We start from the raw sequence: 23554 nt of genomic DNA on the forward strand, positions 1-23554 counted from the left end.
ATAATAATAATAATACCGGTAATAATAACAATGTCTGTATTTAAAGAGGGTAACAAAATTATTTAAATACAGTGTGACCCCGCTTTAACATGCTCTGTTATAACACGAATTCAGATATAACAAGATTTTGGCATGGCTCCCTAATTTTCATATACATGTATTTTTCTCATCACTAAATTTTTTGTTTTCTTTCTTAAAAGTATGAAAAGTAACATGAAAAATGTTTATTATCATTTTGGGGAAGAGATCGTGTATGAATTCGACAACGATATACAATTGTGGCGTGGCTCATGCAATTTCATATACATATATTTTTCTCGTACACGGAAAAAGTTTTTCTTCTTAACTGTACGGGAAAAAAGCATGTGAAAAGTTTATTCAGTAATCACACATAGCCACAAATTGTGATTTTTTTCCTTATTGGTGACAAAATATACCATCTGGCGAGGTTTTTTGATGACAATGTTGGCTGTTTAAACTTGTATATTCAACCTTGGGTTTACAGTATGAAATCCAGAGCTGCCATGAAAGGAAGCCATTGGTATTTATTTATTGTTAGATAAAAAAATATTTTGTCCATATTGACAAACCACTTTAACCATGCATTGTTATATTATAATCTGCTTATTCTGACATCTGGCCTGAGTACTGTATGCTGTGAGATCTCCACATTTTTTTAAAATTGTGATTTCTGGTAGCAAAGATCAACTGGACAAGGCACCATCTCATAATGGATCTTTCAGATGAAACAGTGTCTGACTATCGGCTGCTCACTAGTAATTAATATATTTATTTAGACTGACCTTTATATGTGGATGATAAGTAAAATTACATTTGTTTTACTTGGAGAATTAAATCATTCAAAACTCTCACATTTTCTGTTGTAATCCCTGTCAGAACAGAACACCTGTTGGCCTTTTTTTTAAATTTATGATGCTTGCATGGAAGGTAGCATCACTCCATTACCAGAAATGTCAACAAAAAAAGGTCATGCTACCAGGACTAGCTACAATCAACGAATTTTTGAAGGCAGGAACAGTAGCTGCTACAATCAACAAAACAATGGCTAATTCTTTTTGTTTTTAAAACGTACACAGAAATAAAAATATTTTACTGAAACTTCAAACAAAACTGATTACCTATGAAGGACCGATCAATCTATATAAATACTAAGCAAATAAAAAAAAAGATTTAATCACAATTAGTGTTCTACAATTATTTGATGTTGCTGCCACAATAAGAAACGGATGTCTGTTTGGTACTACAAAGCTGTCCTTTATTGGCAACTAAACACATGCACCCTTAATCAAACAAAGCCTACTACAATCTTCAATAAAAAAAATTCATCAAAGGAAGTCCACACCAAAGTTAAATAATAGCAATGGATTTTTTTTGCAATAAAACAATTTATGCTTTCAGCTGCTACCAAATGGCATCATAAAACACAAATTAAAATTTCCAATCTTTTAAAACAATAGATATCTGGCCATCAGGTCAATTGAAGATGGGGTATCTTGCAAAGATGTCTGTTAAACTTTTTTAATTTGTTCACATATTTTCATTTCCCTATGAATAGCCTCATCCCCTGCATAGCCTCGGCAAATTGATAGGCCAAATTAAGTTCATGTACATGTAGCATGTAAACAACTATAGCCATGTGATATTTGCGATAGTTGAAGTGAATTGTTAAGAGACAATATTGGATAAAGATCAAAATGAGGACTAACAATTTTCTATGTGTTGTTTTTTTCTAACAGGATATGAGTAATACATGAATTTTTTAACACGTGATCTATGCTAGAATTCATAGATTTCTTATCTACATGTACAGTACATAATGGATTATGGACTGTACTCAATATACAAGTGTTTTACAGACTAATTTATCTTGATTTAATCAAAAGCACATAAATATACACTATACACACACTTTTTTTACCTTCCCCAGCCATAATTTAGGTAGATGCATTATTTTCTTCAGCTAACTGACTTGGTTGGTTATAACATGGTTCAGTCTATAACACAGTCAGATTCTATGGATCCCAACCACCATGTTATAGCGGGGTCACACTATATAACTAATCCCCCTTGAGACCTTCTGCTTAAAAAACAAACCCAAACAAAAAAAACAATTACAAAGTAGAACTGTTTGAAAATGACTTTCAACAAGATCTTCATGTATACAAAGCAGTAAATGATCACTTCTGCATAGATATACTTATAGGTTATTCTGCAAAAATGTAAGATGTAACAAGTTTACATCAGTATTATACTTTGTCATAAAACATTAATTATGTATAAAATTAAAACAACATTTTTTAGTGTTGTGTACATTTGATTTGCATTGTTTGTTAGTTATTTTTTTATTATTTCATCATATGTTATAGGTAATGTAAAATTGTATCTAGTGGCTAACCGTGTCCAAAATCAAAGACAGTTTTGTAAACAAGATTTTATTGTTGTTTTTCTGAGTGAAGGATAAATACTAGGATCATTATTTTAAGCTGAGTCAAGGACTCTGGTATTTTTCATGTGGCTAGATCTGGTGTACATGATGTAATACTTCCTTTACATTTTCTCCTGCTCATTTTTTAAGCCTGACTGATACAATTTCCATTTATGGTTGAACAGAAGTCAATCTTGGAAATATATAAGCATTACAGTAAAGAATTCTGGAGTCTGGTATACTTCTTTCTTGTACTAAGCAACAAAGTTATACATGGGAGAGACACTGCTGTTTCTCACTTTTCCCACTTAAGACTTCTGTCAACTTCTAATACATCCTTTACATTTTCTCCTCCAGTATTGTCAATATATAGTAATATGTTTTTCTTTTCTAACTTTACAAGATTTTTATGCTCACTTACGCATGTATCTCATCTTAGATTCACTTATTACCATCTTATCTTATTCTGACCACTCTTCAACTAATGTAAGGTCTGAATTTAGTTTGCATTCCAGGGTATATACATTGCTACTTGATGAAGAAATGATTGCATCATCTGCAAACAGGACATTATTTATCATAATATCTAGGGCAAATTGTATATCATCAGGAACTCTAGCCTTCAGTTTGCCACTTGCTGTGAGAAATGTTTGCACCTGAGGGTGAGATGATTCCAACATGAAGGTTAAACATGCAGTAACGGGTTCAGAAGAAACATTTGAAGTTTGCTTGCGCAAGGGAGGAAGGACCACAATCTCTTGTTTTTCCCCACTTAAAGGGAGCAATCAGGATCAAGGATCACATGGAATCCCTTGTTTTTTCAAGACTTTGGGATCTCAGGAAATGAAGGAAATATGTATGAAACTTGATCATTCCAGTGTATGAAGAGAGCAGTGACTGTCCAGGCCTCTGGACATGAGATCAGAGCAAAAAATATTGTTTGCTTTGCACACCAATGTGTTGCAAATAAATCCAAGAGTGGTCAACCCCAAGGTGGGCAGATTTGTGAGAATAAAGTGGGGTGAAAAAGACCATTTGCTTTGCATGAGATGATTCAATTGGGATGATGAGTCTGCTAGGACAAAGAGTATGTCTAAAGTGTGGTGAATTTGTTGACAATGACAACATCTGAGAAACAAATGGAGGAGATCTGGGTATTTGGTTCCCACTTGCCTTCTTACACAATTACCACAGTGACAGTGACAGAATGAGAAATCTCTTTCCAGACTGTGTCGACTGCATGACTCAAAGGTCTCCTGCCATGACTGAAATATCTCCTGCTATGATTGAAATGTCTCCTGCCATGACTGAAATGTCTCCTGCTATGATCGAAATGTCTCCAGCTATGACTGAAATGTCTCCTGCCAAGACTGAAATGTATCCTGCTATGATTGAAATGTCTCCTGCTATGACTGAAATATCTCCTGCCATGACTGAAATGCACCAAGTCTTTGTTTCCAGAAGACTGCCAGGTGATAATACATTTGAGAGAACCTAGACATCAAATCAGTATATTACAAAATTTGGATCAGTACAATGGCTTCTAAATCAGTATGATATTTTAATGTCATAAATTGTATGTTTCAAGAGAACCAAAATAAAAGGAATGCATTTTTTTGCCATAATATGTATTCTCTTCATATTATAATAAAACATCAAGTTTAGATCATGAATTTCATTCCAATGGCAAATCTCACAATAAACATTAATTACTATGAGTTCATCCCAGTTGGATGATTGGGCCTTAGTGACAACGTGTGTTTTCTGCATATGCTGGCATGAACATTTCTGTGCAATCTCAGAATCAGGAAACACAGCCAGTAAAATGATCTGCAATGAGGAATAGTAAATTGTGTTCTGCCAAGACATTTGCAAACAAAGTCTCTGCAAGTGCCATTTTATCAACTTTTAATCCAGTCTCAAACATACATTTGCTCCTATCTGATGAGGTCAACCTACACTTGGTGATATAATTTAATTTTCAAAAGTGGCAGGATTCAACTATAAAATGGTATGTGTACTTGACAGCCTTAAAATGGTATTTTTGTCCTGTTCATTTCCCAAAAAGAGAACAGAAGGTGGCACCATTTTCATATAGTAAAAACCATCATAAGTTTCTGAGAGAAAACCACATGAAGTTATAATAAGATTTTTCATATGGTTGTCATACTGGACATCAGTTTTGCACCATTTTCATTTAGAACCAACTATATATCATAAGAAGTGTTTGAGTGAAAACCCCACAAGAATGATAACAAAATTTAAAACATGCTCCTATCCATGAAATTAGCAGTCTAATTAGTAACATTTTAATTTAGGATCAACTAGACATTAAAAGAAGTTTTATTGGATATCCAAGAGTCAACATTTCCAAAGAACAACTAGGCTTCATAACAAGTTTTGAAGTGAAAACCTCAAGTCAATACAATAGGAAAGAATAGTGTTAACAAGATTTTAAAGATGGCTGTAATGATGGCCATACTGATGTTGGATAGGCACTATTTTCATTTACAACCCTCCTGACTTCAGTAGAAGTCTTTTAACAAAACTGCATGCTGATATGAATATTTATTCAGGAAGAGTAGTGATGGTCATCTTGGATGACCAAAGAACACCATTATAAACATTATAAATCTTAGTGAAAACACCATGTCAGTATAACAGTAACAAGAGATCAAGGTCATTTTTGTAGCCCTACTGGATGTCCAAGATGCAATGGTGTAAACATAATAAGACATTTGCTTTTTTTACCTTTAATTTAAATAGCATATACTGTCTCACTACAAGAAACCAAATAATCTCATAGAGTTACTACTTTAGTTTCACTTCTTCATAATATACAACTTTCTGAACTGCCCTTAACTGTGTTGTTCTATCTGTGGATCTTTTGAAATAGTAAAACATTAAAATCTACTGACAAGTCTTTCCTATGTATCAGCCCACTCAATGTGCACAATGCCAAACAATGTACAAAAAACAGTGAATATTAATTGCAAAAAGGTTCACTTCTTCATTTCTAGCAGAAACACTATTTTTCTCACTGACCATAACAGAAGCTTCATCAACTCCCAATGAATAAACATTTTCATTATTTAGGCCCCTAGATTCCATCTAGGCTTTCAGCTTATATAATATGATCCATGCACTTACACCAAGCTCCACAAAAGTCACATTTCCCAAGAAAAATAATTTTTGATCAAATGTTTTTTAATCTATCATATGTATATGCACAATTTCCTTAATTTCATCTTTTAAAATGGTTAAAAATTATCTCCTGTTTAGCCACTGGTTGGTATGTGATGCAATAGGAGTGGGAGTGCATACATGACCCTTCATTGAAACAGGATGTTAACAAGTTTAAACACTAGACAAATGAATACAATGAAAGTCCCAATGTCTTTGAAATAATGTTCATATCAAACTGCACCAAAATAGGTCAAATGGTTATCAGCCCATACTCATTACAGTTAACAATATCAGATATGAAGTTGATCAACATGTGCTGTAACTCTGTCCAAAATGGAGTGAACAAAATAGATCCCACAAAAGACACACCAAGAGCTACGAGATAATATATACATATTAAACTATGTTCAAATATGCTTAGTGGTTCTTGAGGTAGGCTGTAAGCAAGGATTTCCTGTAGTGGAGATAGAAAAGGGGCAATTACTCCATCAAAATTGGACCTGAAAACACAAAATGTTTTAAAGATGCATCTATATGTAATGTGCAATTGATCTACAAAATGGCCTCCAATAATGAATAAGGGTTGCAGAGTTATTGTGTTTACAAGAAGTATAAAACAGATGGACAGACAGACTGGCACAAACTTGATTATATTTAAATGTCAGATCTAACGAAGTTTGGTATAAATCATGTACAAACTCTATATTAACACAGTAGGAAATAGATGTTTGATAAATTGTCTGCAAATTGAAGTAACTCACCATCAAAGTTCCAACAACTATTGCCGAAGTCCCAACAATGATCCCATTCTGATTTATGAAATGCTCCAACTTGTTGTAACAACCCTGTAAGAACAATCACCATGTCATATTATATCAAGTCTTTTGTCATAACAACCCTGTAAGAACAATCACCATGTCATATTAAGTCTTTTGTCATAACAACCCTGTAAGAACAATCACCATGTCATATTATATCAAGTCTTTTGTCATAACAACCCTGTAAGAACAATCACCATGTCATATTATATCAAGTCTTTTGTCATAACAACCCTGTAAGAACAATCACCATGTCATATTATATCAAGTCTTTTGTCATAACAACCCTGTAAGAACAATCACCATGTCATATTATATCAAGTCTTTTGTCATAACAACCCTGTAAGAACAATCACCATGTCATATTATATCAAGTCTTTTGTCATAACAACCCTGTAAGAACAATCACTATGTCATATTATATCAAGCCTTTTGTCATAACAACCCTGTAAGGAAAATCACCATGTCATATTATATCAAGTCTTTTGCAAGTGAAAAGTTTACAAAGTATGTAGAGTATAAATTCGTCACTGGAAAGTGGGTCACAATGACTTAATTGAGTCAACAGATATACACGATAACAATAAAACATGAACTTAACTCATAGATGCAAAATTGGCCCTTGTATAGATTATCTGCCCCAAAAGGTGTTGAGAATATAAAAGAAGTTACTTGCATTTACACTATTTGTACTGTCTATATTACATTTGATAGATTCGATATATATAATTTCAAACAAAATATGATACTAACATAATATGTTATGTCTTTTTGGCATGAAGACTTATACCAGTACCTTGGTAAGACAGTCTCTTTTTATATTTAAATCATTCAATGGCACCACCAAAGCATTTACATTTTTAGTGACCATTAAAATGTAGCAAATTTAACTGGGAAACTAATTTTTTTAGCTAGGAAACTAATATCTGCTAACATTGTAAAACTATATCCTGAATATCTATGTATGATAGAAAAACCAATGACTAACCAGATGTACTGGTCTTAAAGTTTATAGCTTGGTTTCAGTATTAGTTGCCACGATTTTATTAGTGCCACTTTGTACTAGGATGTACTTTCAACTAGTGAACAGACTGACTTTGGGATATCATTTTCAAGAAATAATCTGACTGACATTTCATCTGAATTTTATTTTAAATCCTTTATTGTTTGAGACTATTTGTATCGCATGTAGTATAATAGTACTTTGTGTTGGAATATACTCAACATGTGTGATGTTTTGACATTATGTAGCATGCAAAGACATATTGCTTTTCATTTGGTAGGAAAAACAATGACCAAGAATTTATATTTTTACCAAGTGTTATTTTGCTAAAATTGTATGTCTTTAATATGTTGGAACTACATAGTCACAAAAATGTAATGGTGCTAAAATAATGATTTTATGGTAGTTTTACTTCTGTATACTATATGTGTGTAGCATATATATATATATATATATATATATATATATATATATATATATATTAAACAAGACAATAATGTCAAAATCAAACATTGTCATTAATTAATCTAGGTTGGTATTATAAACATATCTAATTTAGTATCATAAACCACTTAAATTAGAATTACAGAAACCTTATGCCAATTAGTAATCTAGTTCTTTGATAGAATATTCAAGATGCAGTAAACACAACAATAATGTGACATTAGGTGATAGGGAAACTTATAAATACATCTAAGGAAGAAATAAACCTATATATTTTACAGGATTCAAGAAGCTGAAAATTAAACACAATGAATAAATGGCCATAGCAAAGCAAAGGCCATTCAAACACAGTGAATAAATGGCCAGTATAGCACATACAGTCAAAAAACAGCCATAGCTAAGCAAAGGTCATTCAAATACAATTAATAAACAGCCATTATAGCAATGCAAAGGTCATTCAAACATGATGAATAAACAGCCATTATAGAAATGCAAAGGTTATTCAAACATGATGAATAAATAATCATTATAACAATGCAAAGGCCATAGCAAAGCAAAGGCCATTCAAACATAATGAATAAACAGCCATTATAGCAATGCAAAGGCCATTCAAACATGGTGAATAAATAACCATTATAGCAATGCAAAGGCCATTCAAACATGATGAATAAACAGCCATTATAGCAATGCAAAGGCCATTCAAACTTGATGAATAAACAGCCATTATAGCAATGCAAAGGTTATTCAAACATGATGAATAAATAACCATTACAACAATGCAAAGTTTATTCAAACATGATGAATAAACAGCCATTATAGCAAAGCAAAGGCTATTCAAACTTGATGAATAAACAGCCATTATAGGAATGCAAAGGCCATTCAAAAATGATGAATAAACAGCCATTATAGGAATGCAAAGGCCATTCAAACATGATGAGTAAACAGCCATTATAGGAATCCAAAGGCTATTCAAACATGATGAATAAACAGCCATTATAGCAATGCAAAGGTCATTCAAGCATGATGAATAAACAGCCATTATAGCAATGCAAAGGCCATTAAAACATGATGAATAAACAGCCATTATAGCAATGAAAAGGCCATTCAAACATGATGAATAAACAGCCATTATGACAAAGGAAAGGTCATTCAAACATAATGAATAAATAGCCATTACAGCAATGCAAAGGCCATTCAAACGCAATGAATAAATAGCCATTATAGCAATGCAAAGTCCATTCAAACTTGATGAATAAATAGCCATTATAGCAATGCAAAGGCCATTCAAACATGATGATTAAACAGCCAATATAGCAATGCAAAGGTTATTCAAACATGATGAATAAACAGCCATTATGACAAAGGAAAGGCCATTCAAAAATGATGAGTAAACGACCATTATAGCAATGCAAAGGCCATTCAAACATGATGAATAAACAGCCATTATAGCAATGAAAAGGCCATTCAAACATGATGAATAAACAGCCATTATGACAAAGGAAAGGTCATTCAAACATAATGAATAAATAGCCATTACAGCAATGCAAAGGCCATTCAAACGCAATGAATAAATAGCCATTATAGCAATGCAAAGTCCATTCAAACTTGATGAATAAATAGCCATTATAGCAATGCAAAGGCCATTCAAACATGATGATTAAACAGCCAATATAGCAATGCAAAGGTTATTCAAACATGATGAATAAACAGCCATTATGACAAAGGAAAGGCCATTCAAAAATGATGAGTAAACGACCATTATAGCAATGCAAAGGCCATTCAAACATGATGAATAAACAGCCATTATAGCAAAGCAAAGGCTATTCAAACTTGATGAATAAACAGCCATCATAGGAATGCAAAGGTTATTCAAACATGATGAATAAACAGCCATTATAGCAATGCAAAGGTTATTCAAACATGATGAATAAACAGCCATTCTGACAAAGGAAAGGCCATTCAAACATGATGAGTAAACGACCATTATAGCAATGCAAAGGCCATTCAAACATGATGAATAAACAGAAATTATAGCAAAGCAAAGGCTATTCAAACTTGATGAATAAACAGCCATTATAGGAATGCAAAGGCCATTCAAACATGATGAATAAACAGCCATTATAGCAATGAAAACGCCATTCAAACATGATGAGTAAATGGCCAATATAGCAATGCAAAGGCCATTCAAACATGATGAATAAACAGCCATTATGACAAAGGAAAGGTCATTCAAACATAATGAACAAATAGCCATTATAGCAATGCAAAGGCCATTCAAACATGATGAATAAACAGCCATTATGACAAAGGAAAGGTCATTCAAACATAATGAATAAATAGCCATTATAGCAATGACAAAGGCCATTCAAACATGATGAATAAATAGCCATTATAGCAATGCAAAGGCCATTCAAACATAATGAATAAATAGCCATTATAGCAATGCAAAGGCCATTCAAACATGATGAATAAACAGCCATTATAGCAATGCAAAGGCCATTCAAACATGATGAATAAAGAGCCATTATAGCAATGCAAAGGTTATTCAAACATGATGAATAAACAGCCATTAGAGCAATGCAAAGGTTATTCAAACATGATGAATAAACAGCCATTATGACAAAGGAAAGGCCATTCAAACATGATGAGTAAACGACCATTATAGCATTGCAAAGGCCATTAAAACACGATCAATAAACAGTCATTATAGCAAAGCAAAGGCTATTCAAACATGATGAATAAACAGCCATTATAGCAATGCAAAAGGCCATTCAAACATGATGAATAAACAGCCACTATAGCAATGCAAAGGTTATTCAAACATGATGAATAAACAGCCATTATAGCAATGCAAAGGTTATTCAAACATGATAAATAAACAGCCATTATGACAAAGGATAGGCCATTCAAACATGATGAGTAACCGACCATTATAACAATGCAAATGCCATTCAAACATGATGAATAAACAGCCATTATAGCAATGCAAAGGCCATTCAAACATGATGAATAAACAGCCATTATAGCAATGCAAAAGGCCATTCAAACATGATGAATAAATAGCCATTATAGCAATGCAAAGGCCATTCAAACATGATGAATAAACAGCCATTACAGCAATGCAAATGCCATTCAAACATGATGAATAAACAGCCATTATAGCAAAGCAAAGGCTATTCAAACATGATGAATAAACAGACATTATAACAAAGGAAAGGTCATTCAAACATAATGAATAAATAGCCATTATAGCAATGCAAAGGCCATTCAAAGGTAATGAATAAATAGCCATTATAGCAATGCAAAGTCCATTCAAAGATGATGAATAAATGGCCATTATAGCAATGCAAAGGTTATTCAAACATGATGAATAAATAACCATGATGGCAATGCAAAGGCCATTCAAACATGATGAATAAACAGCCATTATGACAAAGGAAAGGTCATTCAAACATAATGAATAAATAGCCATTATAGCAATGCAAAGGCCATTCAAACGTAATGAATGAATAGCCATTATAGCAATGCAAAGGCCATTCAAACTTGATGAATAAATAACCATTAAAGGAATGCAAAGGCCATTAAAATATTATGATTAAACAGCTAATATAGCAATGCAAAGGCCATTCAAACATGATGAATAAACAGCCATTATAGCAATGCAAAGGTTATTCAAACATGATGAATAAACAGCCAGTATGACAAAGGAAAGGTCATTCAAACATAATGAATAAATAGCTATTATAGCAATGCAAAGGCCATTCAAACATGATGAATAAATAGCCATTATAGCAATGCAAAGGCCATTCAAACATAATGAATAAATAGCCATTATAGCAATGCAAAGGCCATTCAAACATGATGAATAAACAGCCATCATAGCAATCCAAAGGCCATTCAAACATGATGAATAAACAGCCATTATAGCAATGCAAAGGTTATTCAAACATGATGAATGAACAGCCATTAGAGCAATGCAAAGGTTATTGAAACATAATGAATAAACAGCCATTATGACAAAGGAAAGGCCATTCAAACATGATGAGTAAACGACCATTATAGCAATTCAAAGGCCATTCAAACATGATGAATAAACAGCCATTATAGCAAAGCAAAGGCTATTCAAACTTGATGAATAAAGAGCCATTATAGGAAAGCAAAGGCCATTCAAACATGATGAATAAACAGCCATTATAGCAATGCAAAAGGCCATTCAAACATGATGAATAAACAGCCATTATAGCAATGCAAAGGTTATTCAAACATGATGAATAAACAGCCATTATAGCAATGCAAAGGTTATTCAAACATGATGAATAAACAGCCATTATGACAAAGGAAAGGTCATTCAAACATGATGAGTAAACGACCATTATAACAATGCAAAGGCCATTCAAACATGATGAATAAACAGCCATTATAGCAATGCAAAGGCCATTCAAACATGATGAATAAACAGTCATTATGACAAAGGAAAGGTCTTTCAAACATGATGAATAAATACCCATTATAGCAATGCAAAGGCTATTCAAATGGAATGAAGAAATAGCCATTATAGCAATGCAAAGGCCATTCAAACTTGATGAATAAATAGCCATTATAGCAATGCAAAGGCCATTCAAACATGATGAATAAACAGCCATTATAGGAATGCAAAGGCCATTCAAACATGATGAATAAACAGATATTATGACAAAGGAAAGGTCTTTCAAACATAATGAATAAATAGCCATTATAGCAATGCAAAGGCCATTCAAACGGAATGAATAAATAGCCATTATAGCAATGCAAAGGCCATTCAAACTTGATGAATAAATAGCCATTATAGCAATGCAAAGGCCATTCAAACATGATGATTAAACAGCCAATATAGCAATGCAAAGGCCATTCAAACATGATGAATAAACACCCATTATGACAAAGGAAAGGCCATTCAAACATGATGAATAAACGACCATTATAACAATGCAAAGGCCATTCAAACATGATGAATAAACAGCCATTATAGCAATGCAAAGGCCATTCAAACATGATGAATAAACATCCATTATGACAAAGGAAAGGTCTTTCAAACATGATGAATAAATAGCCATTACAGCAACGCAAAGGACATTCAAACGGAATGAAGAAATAGCCATTATAGCAATGCAAAGGCCATTCAAACATGATGAATAAACAGCCATTATAGCAATGCAAAAGTTATTCAAACATGATGAATAAACAGCCATTATGACAAAGGAAAGGCCATTCAAACATGATGAGTAAACGACCATTATAGCAATGCAAAGGCCATTCAAACATGATCAATAAACAGCCATTATAGCAAAGCAAAGGCTATTCAAACTTGATGAATAAACAGCCATCATAGGAATGCAAAGGTTATTCAAACATGATGAATAAACAGCCATTATAGCAATGCAAAGGTTATTCAAACATGATGAATAAACAGCCATTATAGCAATGCAAAGGTTATTCAAACATGATGAATAAACAGCCATTATGACAAAGGAAAGGCCATTCAAACATGATGAGTAAACGACCATTATAGCAATGCAAAGGCCATTCAAACATGATGAATAAACAGCCATTATAGCAAAGCAAAGGCTATTCAAACTTGATGAATAAACAGCCATTATAGGAATGCAAAGGCCATTCAAACATAATGAATAAACAGCCATTATAGCAATGCAAAGGCCATTCAAACATGATGAATAAACAGCCATTATAGGAATGCAAAGGCCATTCAAACATGATGAATGAACAGCCATTATAGCAATGCAAATGCCATTCAAACATGATGAGTAAATGGCCAATATAGCAATGCAAAGACCATTCAAACATGATGAATAAACAGCCATTATGACAAAGGAAAGGTCATTCAAACATAATGAATAAATAGCCATTATAGCAATGCAAAGGCCATGCAAACATAATGAATAAATAGCCATTATAGCAATGCAAAGGCCATTCAAACATAATGAATAAATAGCCATTATAGCAATGCAAAGGCCATTGAAACATGATGAATAAACAACCATCATAGCAAAGCAAAGGCCATTGAAACATGATGAATAAACAACCATTATAGCCAAGCAAAGGCCATTCAAATTTGATGATTAAACAGCCAATATAGCAATGCAAAGGCCATTCAAACAAGATAAATAAACAGTCATTATAGCAAAGAAAAGGCCATTCAAACATCATGAATAAACAGCCATTATAGCAAAGAAAAGGCCATTCAAACATAATAATAAACAGTCATTATAACAATGCAAAGGTCATTCAAACATGATGAATAAACAACTATTGTAGCAATGCAAAGGTTATTCAAACATGATGAATAAATGACCATTATAATACCGGTAATGCAAAGGCCATTCAAACTTGATGAATAAATAGCCATTATAGCAATGCAAAGGTCATTCAAACATGATGAATAAACAGCCATTATAGCAATGCAAAGGCCATTCAAACATGATGAATAGATGGCCATTATTGCAATGCAAAGGTTATTCAAACATGATGAATAAACAGCCATTATGACAAAGGAAAGGTCATTCAAACATGATGAATAAACAGCCATTATAGCAATGCAAAGGCCATTCAAACATGATGAATAAACGGCCATTATAGCAATGCAAAGGTCAATCAAACATGATGAATAAACAGTCATTATAGCAATGCAAAGGTTATTCAAACATGATGAATAAACAGCCATTATGACAAAGGAAAGGCCATTCAAACATGATGAATAAATGGCCATTATAGCAATGCAAAGGCCATTCAAACATGATGAATAAACAGCCATTATAGCAATGCAAAGGCCATTCAAACATGATGAATAAATGGCCATTATAGCAATGCAAAGGTGAATTAAACATGATGAATAAACAGCCATTATAGCAATGCAAAGGCCTTTCAAACATGGTGAATAAACAGCCATTATAGCAAAGCAAAGGCCATTCATGCCTTGTATGCAATTGATTTTCCTGCTTTGCACCTTCATTAAAACTGTAAAATCTGAAGTTAAATTCTCATAACTGCAAAAAGTTTTAAAACTCAAGAAAATAACAGAAGTATAATGTAACTATGGTTTAGAAATAAGGTCAATGCACAATATAGGCATATAAATACACAAGTCAATATGTCATCAGGGGAATCTAAAAACCATTGTTTACATAAACATTACACTAATGTCATTTTGGAAACCCTCAAACCAACATAAACTTTCCTGCTAAATTAGCTGTAAATAAAAAGATCATTAACTTCTAATCTTTATATGACTTATAATCTGGCTAAATATAAAAACTTTGATAATCTTCAGTGAAAATAGCTTTATTTACTACATTATACAATTTTAACTAATCCAAAAATTCTTTATAAAAACTTGGTACAAATGTGTAATTATCTTTCAATATGCTGGTTCATAACTCATTAACTCCTTATTAAATGTATTGGTAAAAGCTTCAAAGAAAATAAGACATGACCTACCGTAGTAAAAAGAGTGTAGTCTGGAGGAATTTGAACTACAGGGGGTCCCTTGTAGGGAGGTGAATCAGTTGGAATTTTCCCAAGACATGAGGTCAGGTTTATCCCTTTACAGCAACTTGCAGGAACCAAACTCCCATCTAGACAAACAAAAAATTACATGTAGTGGTATGTATAAGGCTTGCGTAATCAGAAAGCTGGACATTTACTTTTTTTGCTGCACAATTAATTTATAGCTACTGAATAGTCTTCTTAAAAGGATTTCTCTTAAGACCATGATTACTCAAATATGATGCTAAAAAATATTATGACAGTTTAATACAGGTAATAAAAATTTAAACCCATTTATCACACAGTCAGGCAGTCCTAAAACATGTAATGGACACAGATTATTTTGACTGAAAAACACTGAATCAGAAATGTTACAATTCTGTTGAGTATTATATTGTGTAGATGAATACAAAAGCTGTACCATGGATAAGTGAGACACCTTGATTGCCTCAATCAATAAAATTATGATATGAAGCAAAATGTAAATGTACATACTATAATCACATTTATTTCATCATCACTATCCATTACCATTGAAATATTTTCCAAAGCCACCTGTGCAGGACTAGTGATTTTAGAAAAGTGATTTATCCTGACCAGTTATTTATTTGTCACATTTTCAACTCAATGATTTTATAGTATCTAATGTTTGCAATGTTTCTTAAAGGTAGTGTTTGTAATTAGGTGGGTATGAACTGGACTGTATTCTTTATAATTAGGTACTAAATTATGTACTTATATGTGTGATGATCTGTCATATAAGGATGCAGTTTCTGTTCTTATTATTATTAACCTTTCATCCTGCAATTAGTCAAAATAACAGCTAATAAAATAATTTCTGATCTTTAGAGCTGACTGGTGACACCCCCCCAAAAAAAATATTGGCAGAGAGCACATGAAAGACAAAATTTTGCTTCAATAAACAGGCAAGAAAACATAAATAGCTAGCTATATTTATCAATATTATTAAAAATATAATCAATCTGATTTTAATTTAGTTGTCAAAATCTGTCTAAATTAATTGTACAGTATGTAGGCCTATGGTACACTAAAACCTGTCTTGCAAGACCACTGTAATGAGTGACCACCTGTTTTGAGAGACCAGGATTTCTATGCACAGATTTATTGAATATGTAGTGTAATTACCTGTTATGAGAAATCACCTGCCTTAAGAGACCATTATTTCTGGCAGAAGAGGTGGTCTTTGAAGAGAAGATCTACTGTACATACACCAGTAGAATCCCTATTGCCTTCATTGGTATGAACTATCCAAATGTTTTTGTATATCATCAATGATTAAGTAATAATTCATATCCACTCCAGAACTCCTTAAAAACTAACAAACTGCTCAGAAACAAGAATGGTCATGAATGTGTTACAAAACTGGAAAACAAAATCCAGTACATAGAGCAGCCATTAGCAACCTTTTACAACTGTGACATTCCAAAGAGTCTAGTGTGCCACTGTTGGCATGCATGTTATAAGTTGCCAACATGTGACATAGAGATATTTAGGTTTCAGACTCCCACTACTTAGGGCAAACCATCTGATTTCTGATCTGGTGTACTATGTCTACCTGCAGTTTAAAGAAATAAATCTGGCCCCAAACACACAACACAAATTACTAGCTGACTAATCTGTGCTTTGGTGAAATATTAATTTTATTCTGATCTAAAAACACAAAGCCATTCTGTGTCTACAAACTAGTTAACGTGTCTTTAGCTGAATTTTACAAAGTCAGATTTCAACATGCCCTACAGGCACATCATTTAATATTATGGATGACATGCTAATAATAATATGGTTCAGATGCTGATCCGGAAAAGGTCAGCACTGGGAAAAGAGGTGATGAATAAAACTTGTGAATGAAATCTGAACTTTCCATTCTGGAATAATTACACTTTCTCAGATAAAATTTTAGTCCAGGTATTTGTCAACAGAAAAATCTACTAGCCCTGGGAATTGGGCTATCACCCTAATGATGATCATAAGTATTCTACTTTGTATTGAAAAAATACTTTGTTCTTCTGGGGGGAAATGCTTGCCACTGGGGAAAAAAATAAAAAACAACAAATTTACATTGTACTATATTAATGGAAGAATCACCTGACCAACATTTGATATAAAATCTTGTATATATAGTTAAGACAGGTTAGTCTTCCATTCTGTAGTTAAGACAGTTGATCTTGTATAACATAGTTAAGACAGGTTGATTTTGTATACCACAGTTATGATAGAATGATCATGCATAATGTAGTTAAGACTCTCACAGTTGATGTTAGATACCATAGTTAAAACAGGTTGACTTTGTATACCACAATTATGATAGACTGATCTTTTATACTGTAGTTAAGAGAGCTGATCTTGCATACTATAGTTAAGACCAGTTGATCTTGCATTTCATAGTTAAGAGAGACTGATTTTGTATACCACAGTTATGATACACTGATCTTGCATACTATAGTTAAGACCAGTTGATCTTGCATTTCATAGTTAAGACAGGCTGATTTTGTATACCACAGTTATGATACACTGATCTTGGATACTATAGTTAAGACCAGTCGATCTTGCATTTCACAGTTAAAGCAGACTGATTTTGTATAACACAATTATGATAGACTGATCTTGCATACTGCAATTACAGCAGTGGATCTTGTATGCCACAGTTAAGAAAGGTATATGTTAAATACTTTTATTATGTTAGGTTTAGTTTGTAGTCAGTCATTAAATAAAACAAGTAAGTATCTTATTTAGGTGAAGTAAAATTCTAATATTGTTGCCTGAGTCCTTTTAAGATAAATAGATAAAAACAGCCAGTCAAGAATCCAAGCAGAAAATCTGAATTACTGCTCAAATTTCCAAATGTTTGATTTTTTCCCATTTCCTCCAAAAGAAGTATGAATCACCCAAGTTTTGAGATTATGCAATTGTTTGTTTCTCTTCCAGCATGCACAATTTTAATGAGTTAGACAAAGTTCTCTGTAGACTATTGACATTGAGAATCCAGGACCGTTGATCTCCAGAAATTGAGGATCTGGATAGGAAAACTAGAGCAGGCATAGAATCAATACATTCAAGAAAATTTGTAAAACAACTTTATTATAGAAGATCTCATTGACTTTATACAATCTTTTCATTTCATTTAAATATTTATTTATCTTCTAAGTTTTTAAATATAAGAATTTGTTATTTCTGTTTACATATTTATCTTTCTTGCCAATTATGGATTTTTACTTTACGTCCTTTTAGGGAAAATAAACAGGAACAGGATTTGGTGTCCATAAAATGCACAAAGAACACTTAGAATTCAAGGCAAGCATCAGAGTGTCCAGGATGAGCTAGAAGCACTTATAAAATCCCAGCTCCATTATTTTGTGCCCAGTCATATTCAATATTTTCATGATTTTTGGGGCAAGTCCAGAAGATTTAATCTATAGTCAAGTGAGGACACTTACTGGAAACATTTTTATTAACCCAGGAACTCTTCAGCTTGTACAGAGCCCAGGATGTGGTGCTGTTCATTTCACCATGTACTCCACAGCACTCAAGCTGAAATGATGGATACAATGTTACACATCTACACTGAAAATAATAACTATGTCCAAATTTGATTCTATAAGACTGCATTATTATAAACTCTGACTTCTTCTTATTACAACAATTCAAATGAATATGTAAACAATTTCAACTGAAATTTTGCATTTCATCTTATATGTATAAATGGTGCAATCATATCAATATATAGCCTGTCTGTCTGTCTCTTTGTATTACTTCCTTGTGCACATTCCTGTATCCAAAAACCAAAAAGTCTCATCCCTGGTCACAAATTTCATCCTCTAAATTTAGGTTTTGATATCTAGCCCTGACACATTGGGCAGATTACTTTACTCACTTACAAAATATGTCAACATGTTTCTTTTATGTATACAACTTTCAATGATCTTAGCACAAAATCTTAACAATGCTAATGCCACAACTCTTGTTCCTTTAACACAAAATCTTAACATTGCTAATGCCACAATTGTTGTTCCCTTAATGCAAGGGGACCCAAATGGTCTAAGGCACTTGCTTTTACAGGTCACTTACACATTTCACCTTTGTCTGAGTGAGTTTGAATGTCAGCTTGACCAAAGATGGGTACTTGAAAAAGCTTGCCAGTAGCTTCCCACGGGTCAGTGGTTCTTTCCCAGGTCTTCCTGCATTCTTCCTCCATGTAATATACATGCTGCCATTCATAGTCTACCATGTGCTGAGAAATGGCATTAAGCCTCACAAAAATAAAACCAAACCTTTAATGCAAAATCTTAATACTGCTAATGCCACAACTGTTGTTCTTTTCATGGAAAATCTGAACATGGGTAATACCTCAACTCATTGCTAATGCCACAAATGTTGTTCATTCAGAACAAAAAGTCTTAACATTGCTAATGCCACAGATGTTGTTCTTTTATAACAAAGTCTTAACATTGCTAATGCCACAACTGTTGTTCTTTTATAACAAAGTCTTAACATTGCTAATGCCACAGATGTTGTTCTTTTAGAACAAAAGTCTTAACATTGCTAATGCCACAACTGTTGTTCTTTTATAACAAAGTCTTAACATTGCTAATGCCACAGATGTTGTTCTTTTATAACAAAGTCTTAACACTGCTAATGCCACAGATGTTGTTCGTTTAGAACAAAATCTTAAGACTGCTAATGCCAATTCTGTTCCTTTAACACAAAATGTTTAAAACTGCTAATGCCACAACTATTTTTCAGTGAGCAAAATCATAACACTGCTAAAGCCACAACTATTGTTCCTTTAACACACAAAACTGTAACATTGCTAATGCCATAAATGATGTTCCTTGAACAAAAAAGACAACTATTAACACAACTATTGTCCCTTGCTGCTGACAAGTTCTATTTATACTTCATTATTTCCTATAACACGAGTTGCTTCTCCTCTGATTTATACAGATTTTTCTCACCTTGACTTGAACAGAACTCCAGGCTTCAGTTATAAGAATTTGCATCCAACCCATTTGTCTCACCTTGATTTGAACAGAGCTCCAGACCTCAGTTACAAGAATTTTGCACCCAAAACATTTTTCTCACCTTGATTTTAACAGAGCTCCAGGCCTCAGTTACAAGAATTTGCATCCAACCCATTTTTCTGACCTTGATTTGTAGAGCTCCAGGCTTCATTCATAAGATAATTTGCATCCAACCCATTTTTCTCACTTGATTTGTACTGAGACCCAGGCCCTTAGTCACTAGACTCATTCCATCTAACACACACCTCTCACCTTGATTTGTAATGAGGCCCAGGCCTCAGTCATAAGACTATTTCCAACCAACACATACTTCTCACCTTGACTTGTAATGAGTCGCAGGCCTCAGTCATAAGACTATTTCCATCCAACACATACTTCTCACCTTGATTTGTACAGAGTCCCAGGCCTCAGTCATAAGACTATTTCCATCCAAACCATATTTCTCTGTGACGCTCTTCTCTAATGCCTCCTTCACTGTTTTCTCCATCTGCAGGATAATGCACAATTATAAATCCACCTGTGCATAACAACTAGATTTGCCTTTTGTAAAACATGCATGCCTATACAAAAAGTACAGAAAGTCTATTAACCTGGTAAAAATTATATAAATCATTTAAATGACACAAACAACAAAACATCTGTCAAACACCTAGTCAGGTCATCAGAAAAACATGCCTACCAAATATCCAGTCTGGTCATCTGACATTGTATATGAAGAAAAGCATGCCTATCAAATATCTAGTCAGGTCATGTGACACACTTTATATAAAGAAAAGCATGCCTAGCAAATATCCAGTCTGGTGATCTGAAACAATTGGATATAAAGAAAAACATGCCTACCAAATACCTGGTCAGGCCATCTGACTGAGTGCACCAAATATCTAGTCAGGCCATCTGACTGAGTGCATATAAAGAAAGACGTGCCTACCAAGTATCTATTCAGGTCATCTGACACTTTATATAAAGAAAAGCATGCCTAGTAAATATCTAGTCTGGTGATCTGAAACAGTGGATATAAAGTAAAACATGCCTACCAAATATTTAGTTTGGCCATCTGATTGAGTGCAACCAAATATCTAGTCAGGTCATCTGACATTGTATGTAAAGAAAAGAATTCCTACCAAATATCTAGTCAGGCCATTTGACTGAGTGCATATAAAGAAAGGCGTGCCTACCAAATATCTATTCAGGTCATCTGACACTTTATATAAAGAAAAGCCTGCCTAACAAATATCAAGTCTGGTGATCTGACATGGTGGATATAAAGAAAAACATGCCTACCAAATATCTAGTCTGGCCATCTGACCCAGTAGATATAAAAAAAAACATGCCTACCAAATATCTAGTCAGGTCATCTGACATTGTATATAAAGAAAAACATGCCTAACAAATATCTAGTCAGGTCATGTGACACACTGTATATAAAGAAAAGCATGCCTACCAAATATCTAGTCTGGTGATCTGACACTGTATATATAGAAAAACATGCCTACCAAATATCTAGTCAGGCCATCTGACTGAGTGCAACCAAATATCTAGTCAGGTCATCTGACATTGTATGTAAAGAAAAGCACACCTACCAAATATCTAGACAGGTCATGTGACACAGTGGATATAAAGAAAAGCATTCCTACCAAATATCTAGTCTGGCCATCTGACACTTTATATAAAGAAAAACATGCCTACCAAATATCTAGTCAGGTCATCTGACTGACTGGATATAAAGAAAAACATGCCTACCAAATATTTAGTCAGGCCATCTGACTGAATGCATATAAAGAAAAACATGCCTACCAAATATCTAATCAGGTCATGTGACATTGTATATAAAGAAAAACATGCCTACCATATATTTAGAAAGGGCATCAGACAGTGCATAAAAAAACATCCCTGCAAAATTTAATTTTAATTATCTATGTCAAGTGAATTGTAATTTATATACTTTGCAATAATTATAAAATGCCATCATACAATTAGAAAGACATAATATTTTTTTAGACAAAGTTATTGCTGCAATTTAAAAAATGAAGAAATTTGTATGCATATTGCTGCAATGGAAACCTACAAATTAGAGACAAATTAAAAATAAACAAAATCAGCAAAAATGTGTCTTCCAAAACACTGATGATTATACATGTAATTCTTTAAAGTCATTAAATTTTCATAAATATATTGAACTTGACATTGTTGGTATTTTGTTTCTTTTAACTATCCACATAAGTCAAATGGTCATGAATTTTCTTCTCATCTTATATTTGCACAATCTTTGCTGGTTAAAATCTTGTGTTTTAATGTCAGCTGGTGATGTATATGTTTTGTAATGACTGATTGGGGAATGTGCAATAGAACTTACAGAAGCAATTAGAACATATCCCAGGATTCCTGCAGCAAATATAATGACTGAGACAAATGCCAAAATACCAATGTGCTGTAAAGAAAAGAATAAAAACAGTCACATACTTGGAGCACTTACATTTTTCATGGTGTTTAATTTTGCCTATATTTGTAAAAACAAGAAATTCATATGATGGTCGTATAAATTTTAAAAACATATGAGCTGGGCTACCTGAAATAAAAACTTGGCTGCCAAGCTAAAATTTCTTAGCATTATGAAGGCACAGCATGCAGTTGTATGTTTGCTTCAAGACAATCCTTTAACCTCTTGTGTCATTAACAATTATTATTTACCAAAGACCACTGTTTTATTTTCATAATTTACTAGTACCCATATGATATGTTTTATATATGTAACATGTGTAATAACACCTTATGATATCATAGATGACCTTGTGACATCATAAAAAGAAGAGGCATAATCAATGACGCATCTGAATGTATTTCAGGCATAACACTGAGGCATCTGAATGTATTTCAGGCATAACACTGAGGCATCTGAATGTATTTCACGCATATTCACTGATGCATCTGAATGTATTTCAGGCATATTCACTGATACATCTGAATGTATTTCAGGCATAATAACTGAGGCATCTGAATATATTTCAGGCATAACACTGATGCATCTGAATGTATTTCAGGCATATTCACTGAGGTATCTAAATGTATTTCAGGCATAACA

The 23554-nt window shown here is 33.2% G+C and overlaps 1 protein-coding gene across 1 annotated transcript in view; it reads right to left on the reverse strand.

Annotated features, from left to right (window-relative positions):
* The window catches only part of LOC149807055 (CD151 antigen-like), a 44279-nt gene that overhangs the window by 8218 nt on the left and 12507 nt on the right, over window positions 1-23554 (reverse strand). The window contains exons 4-8 of the mRNA XM_089961303.1: window positions 22829-22903; window positions 20858-20962; window positions 18892-18985; window positions 15389-15525; window positions 6394-6477 (exon numbers count right to left, since the gene is read on the reverse strand). Coding sequence (XP_089817429.1) covers window positions 6394-6477; window positions 15389-15525; window positions 18892-18985; window positions 20858-20962; window positions 22829-22903 — 495 coding nt within the window. The remainder of the gene's footprint in view (window positions 1-6393; window positions 6478-15388; window positions 15526-18891; window positions 18986-20857; window positions 20963-22828; window positions 22904-23554) is intronic.

The sequence above is a fragment of the Sinohyriopsis cumingii genome, chromosome 1, assembly GCF_028554795.1.
Source record: "Sinohyriopsis cumingii isolate HCF-2022 chromosome 1, ASM2855479v2, whole genome shotgun sequence".
Classification (NCBI taxonomy): domain Eukaryota; kingdom Metazoa; phylum Mollusca; class Bivalvia; order Unionida; family Unionidae; genus Sinohyriopsis; species Sinohyriopsis cumingii.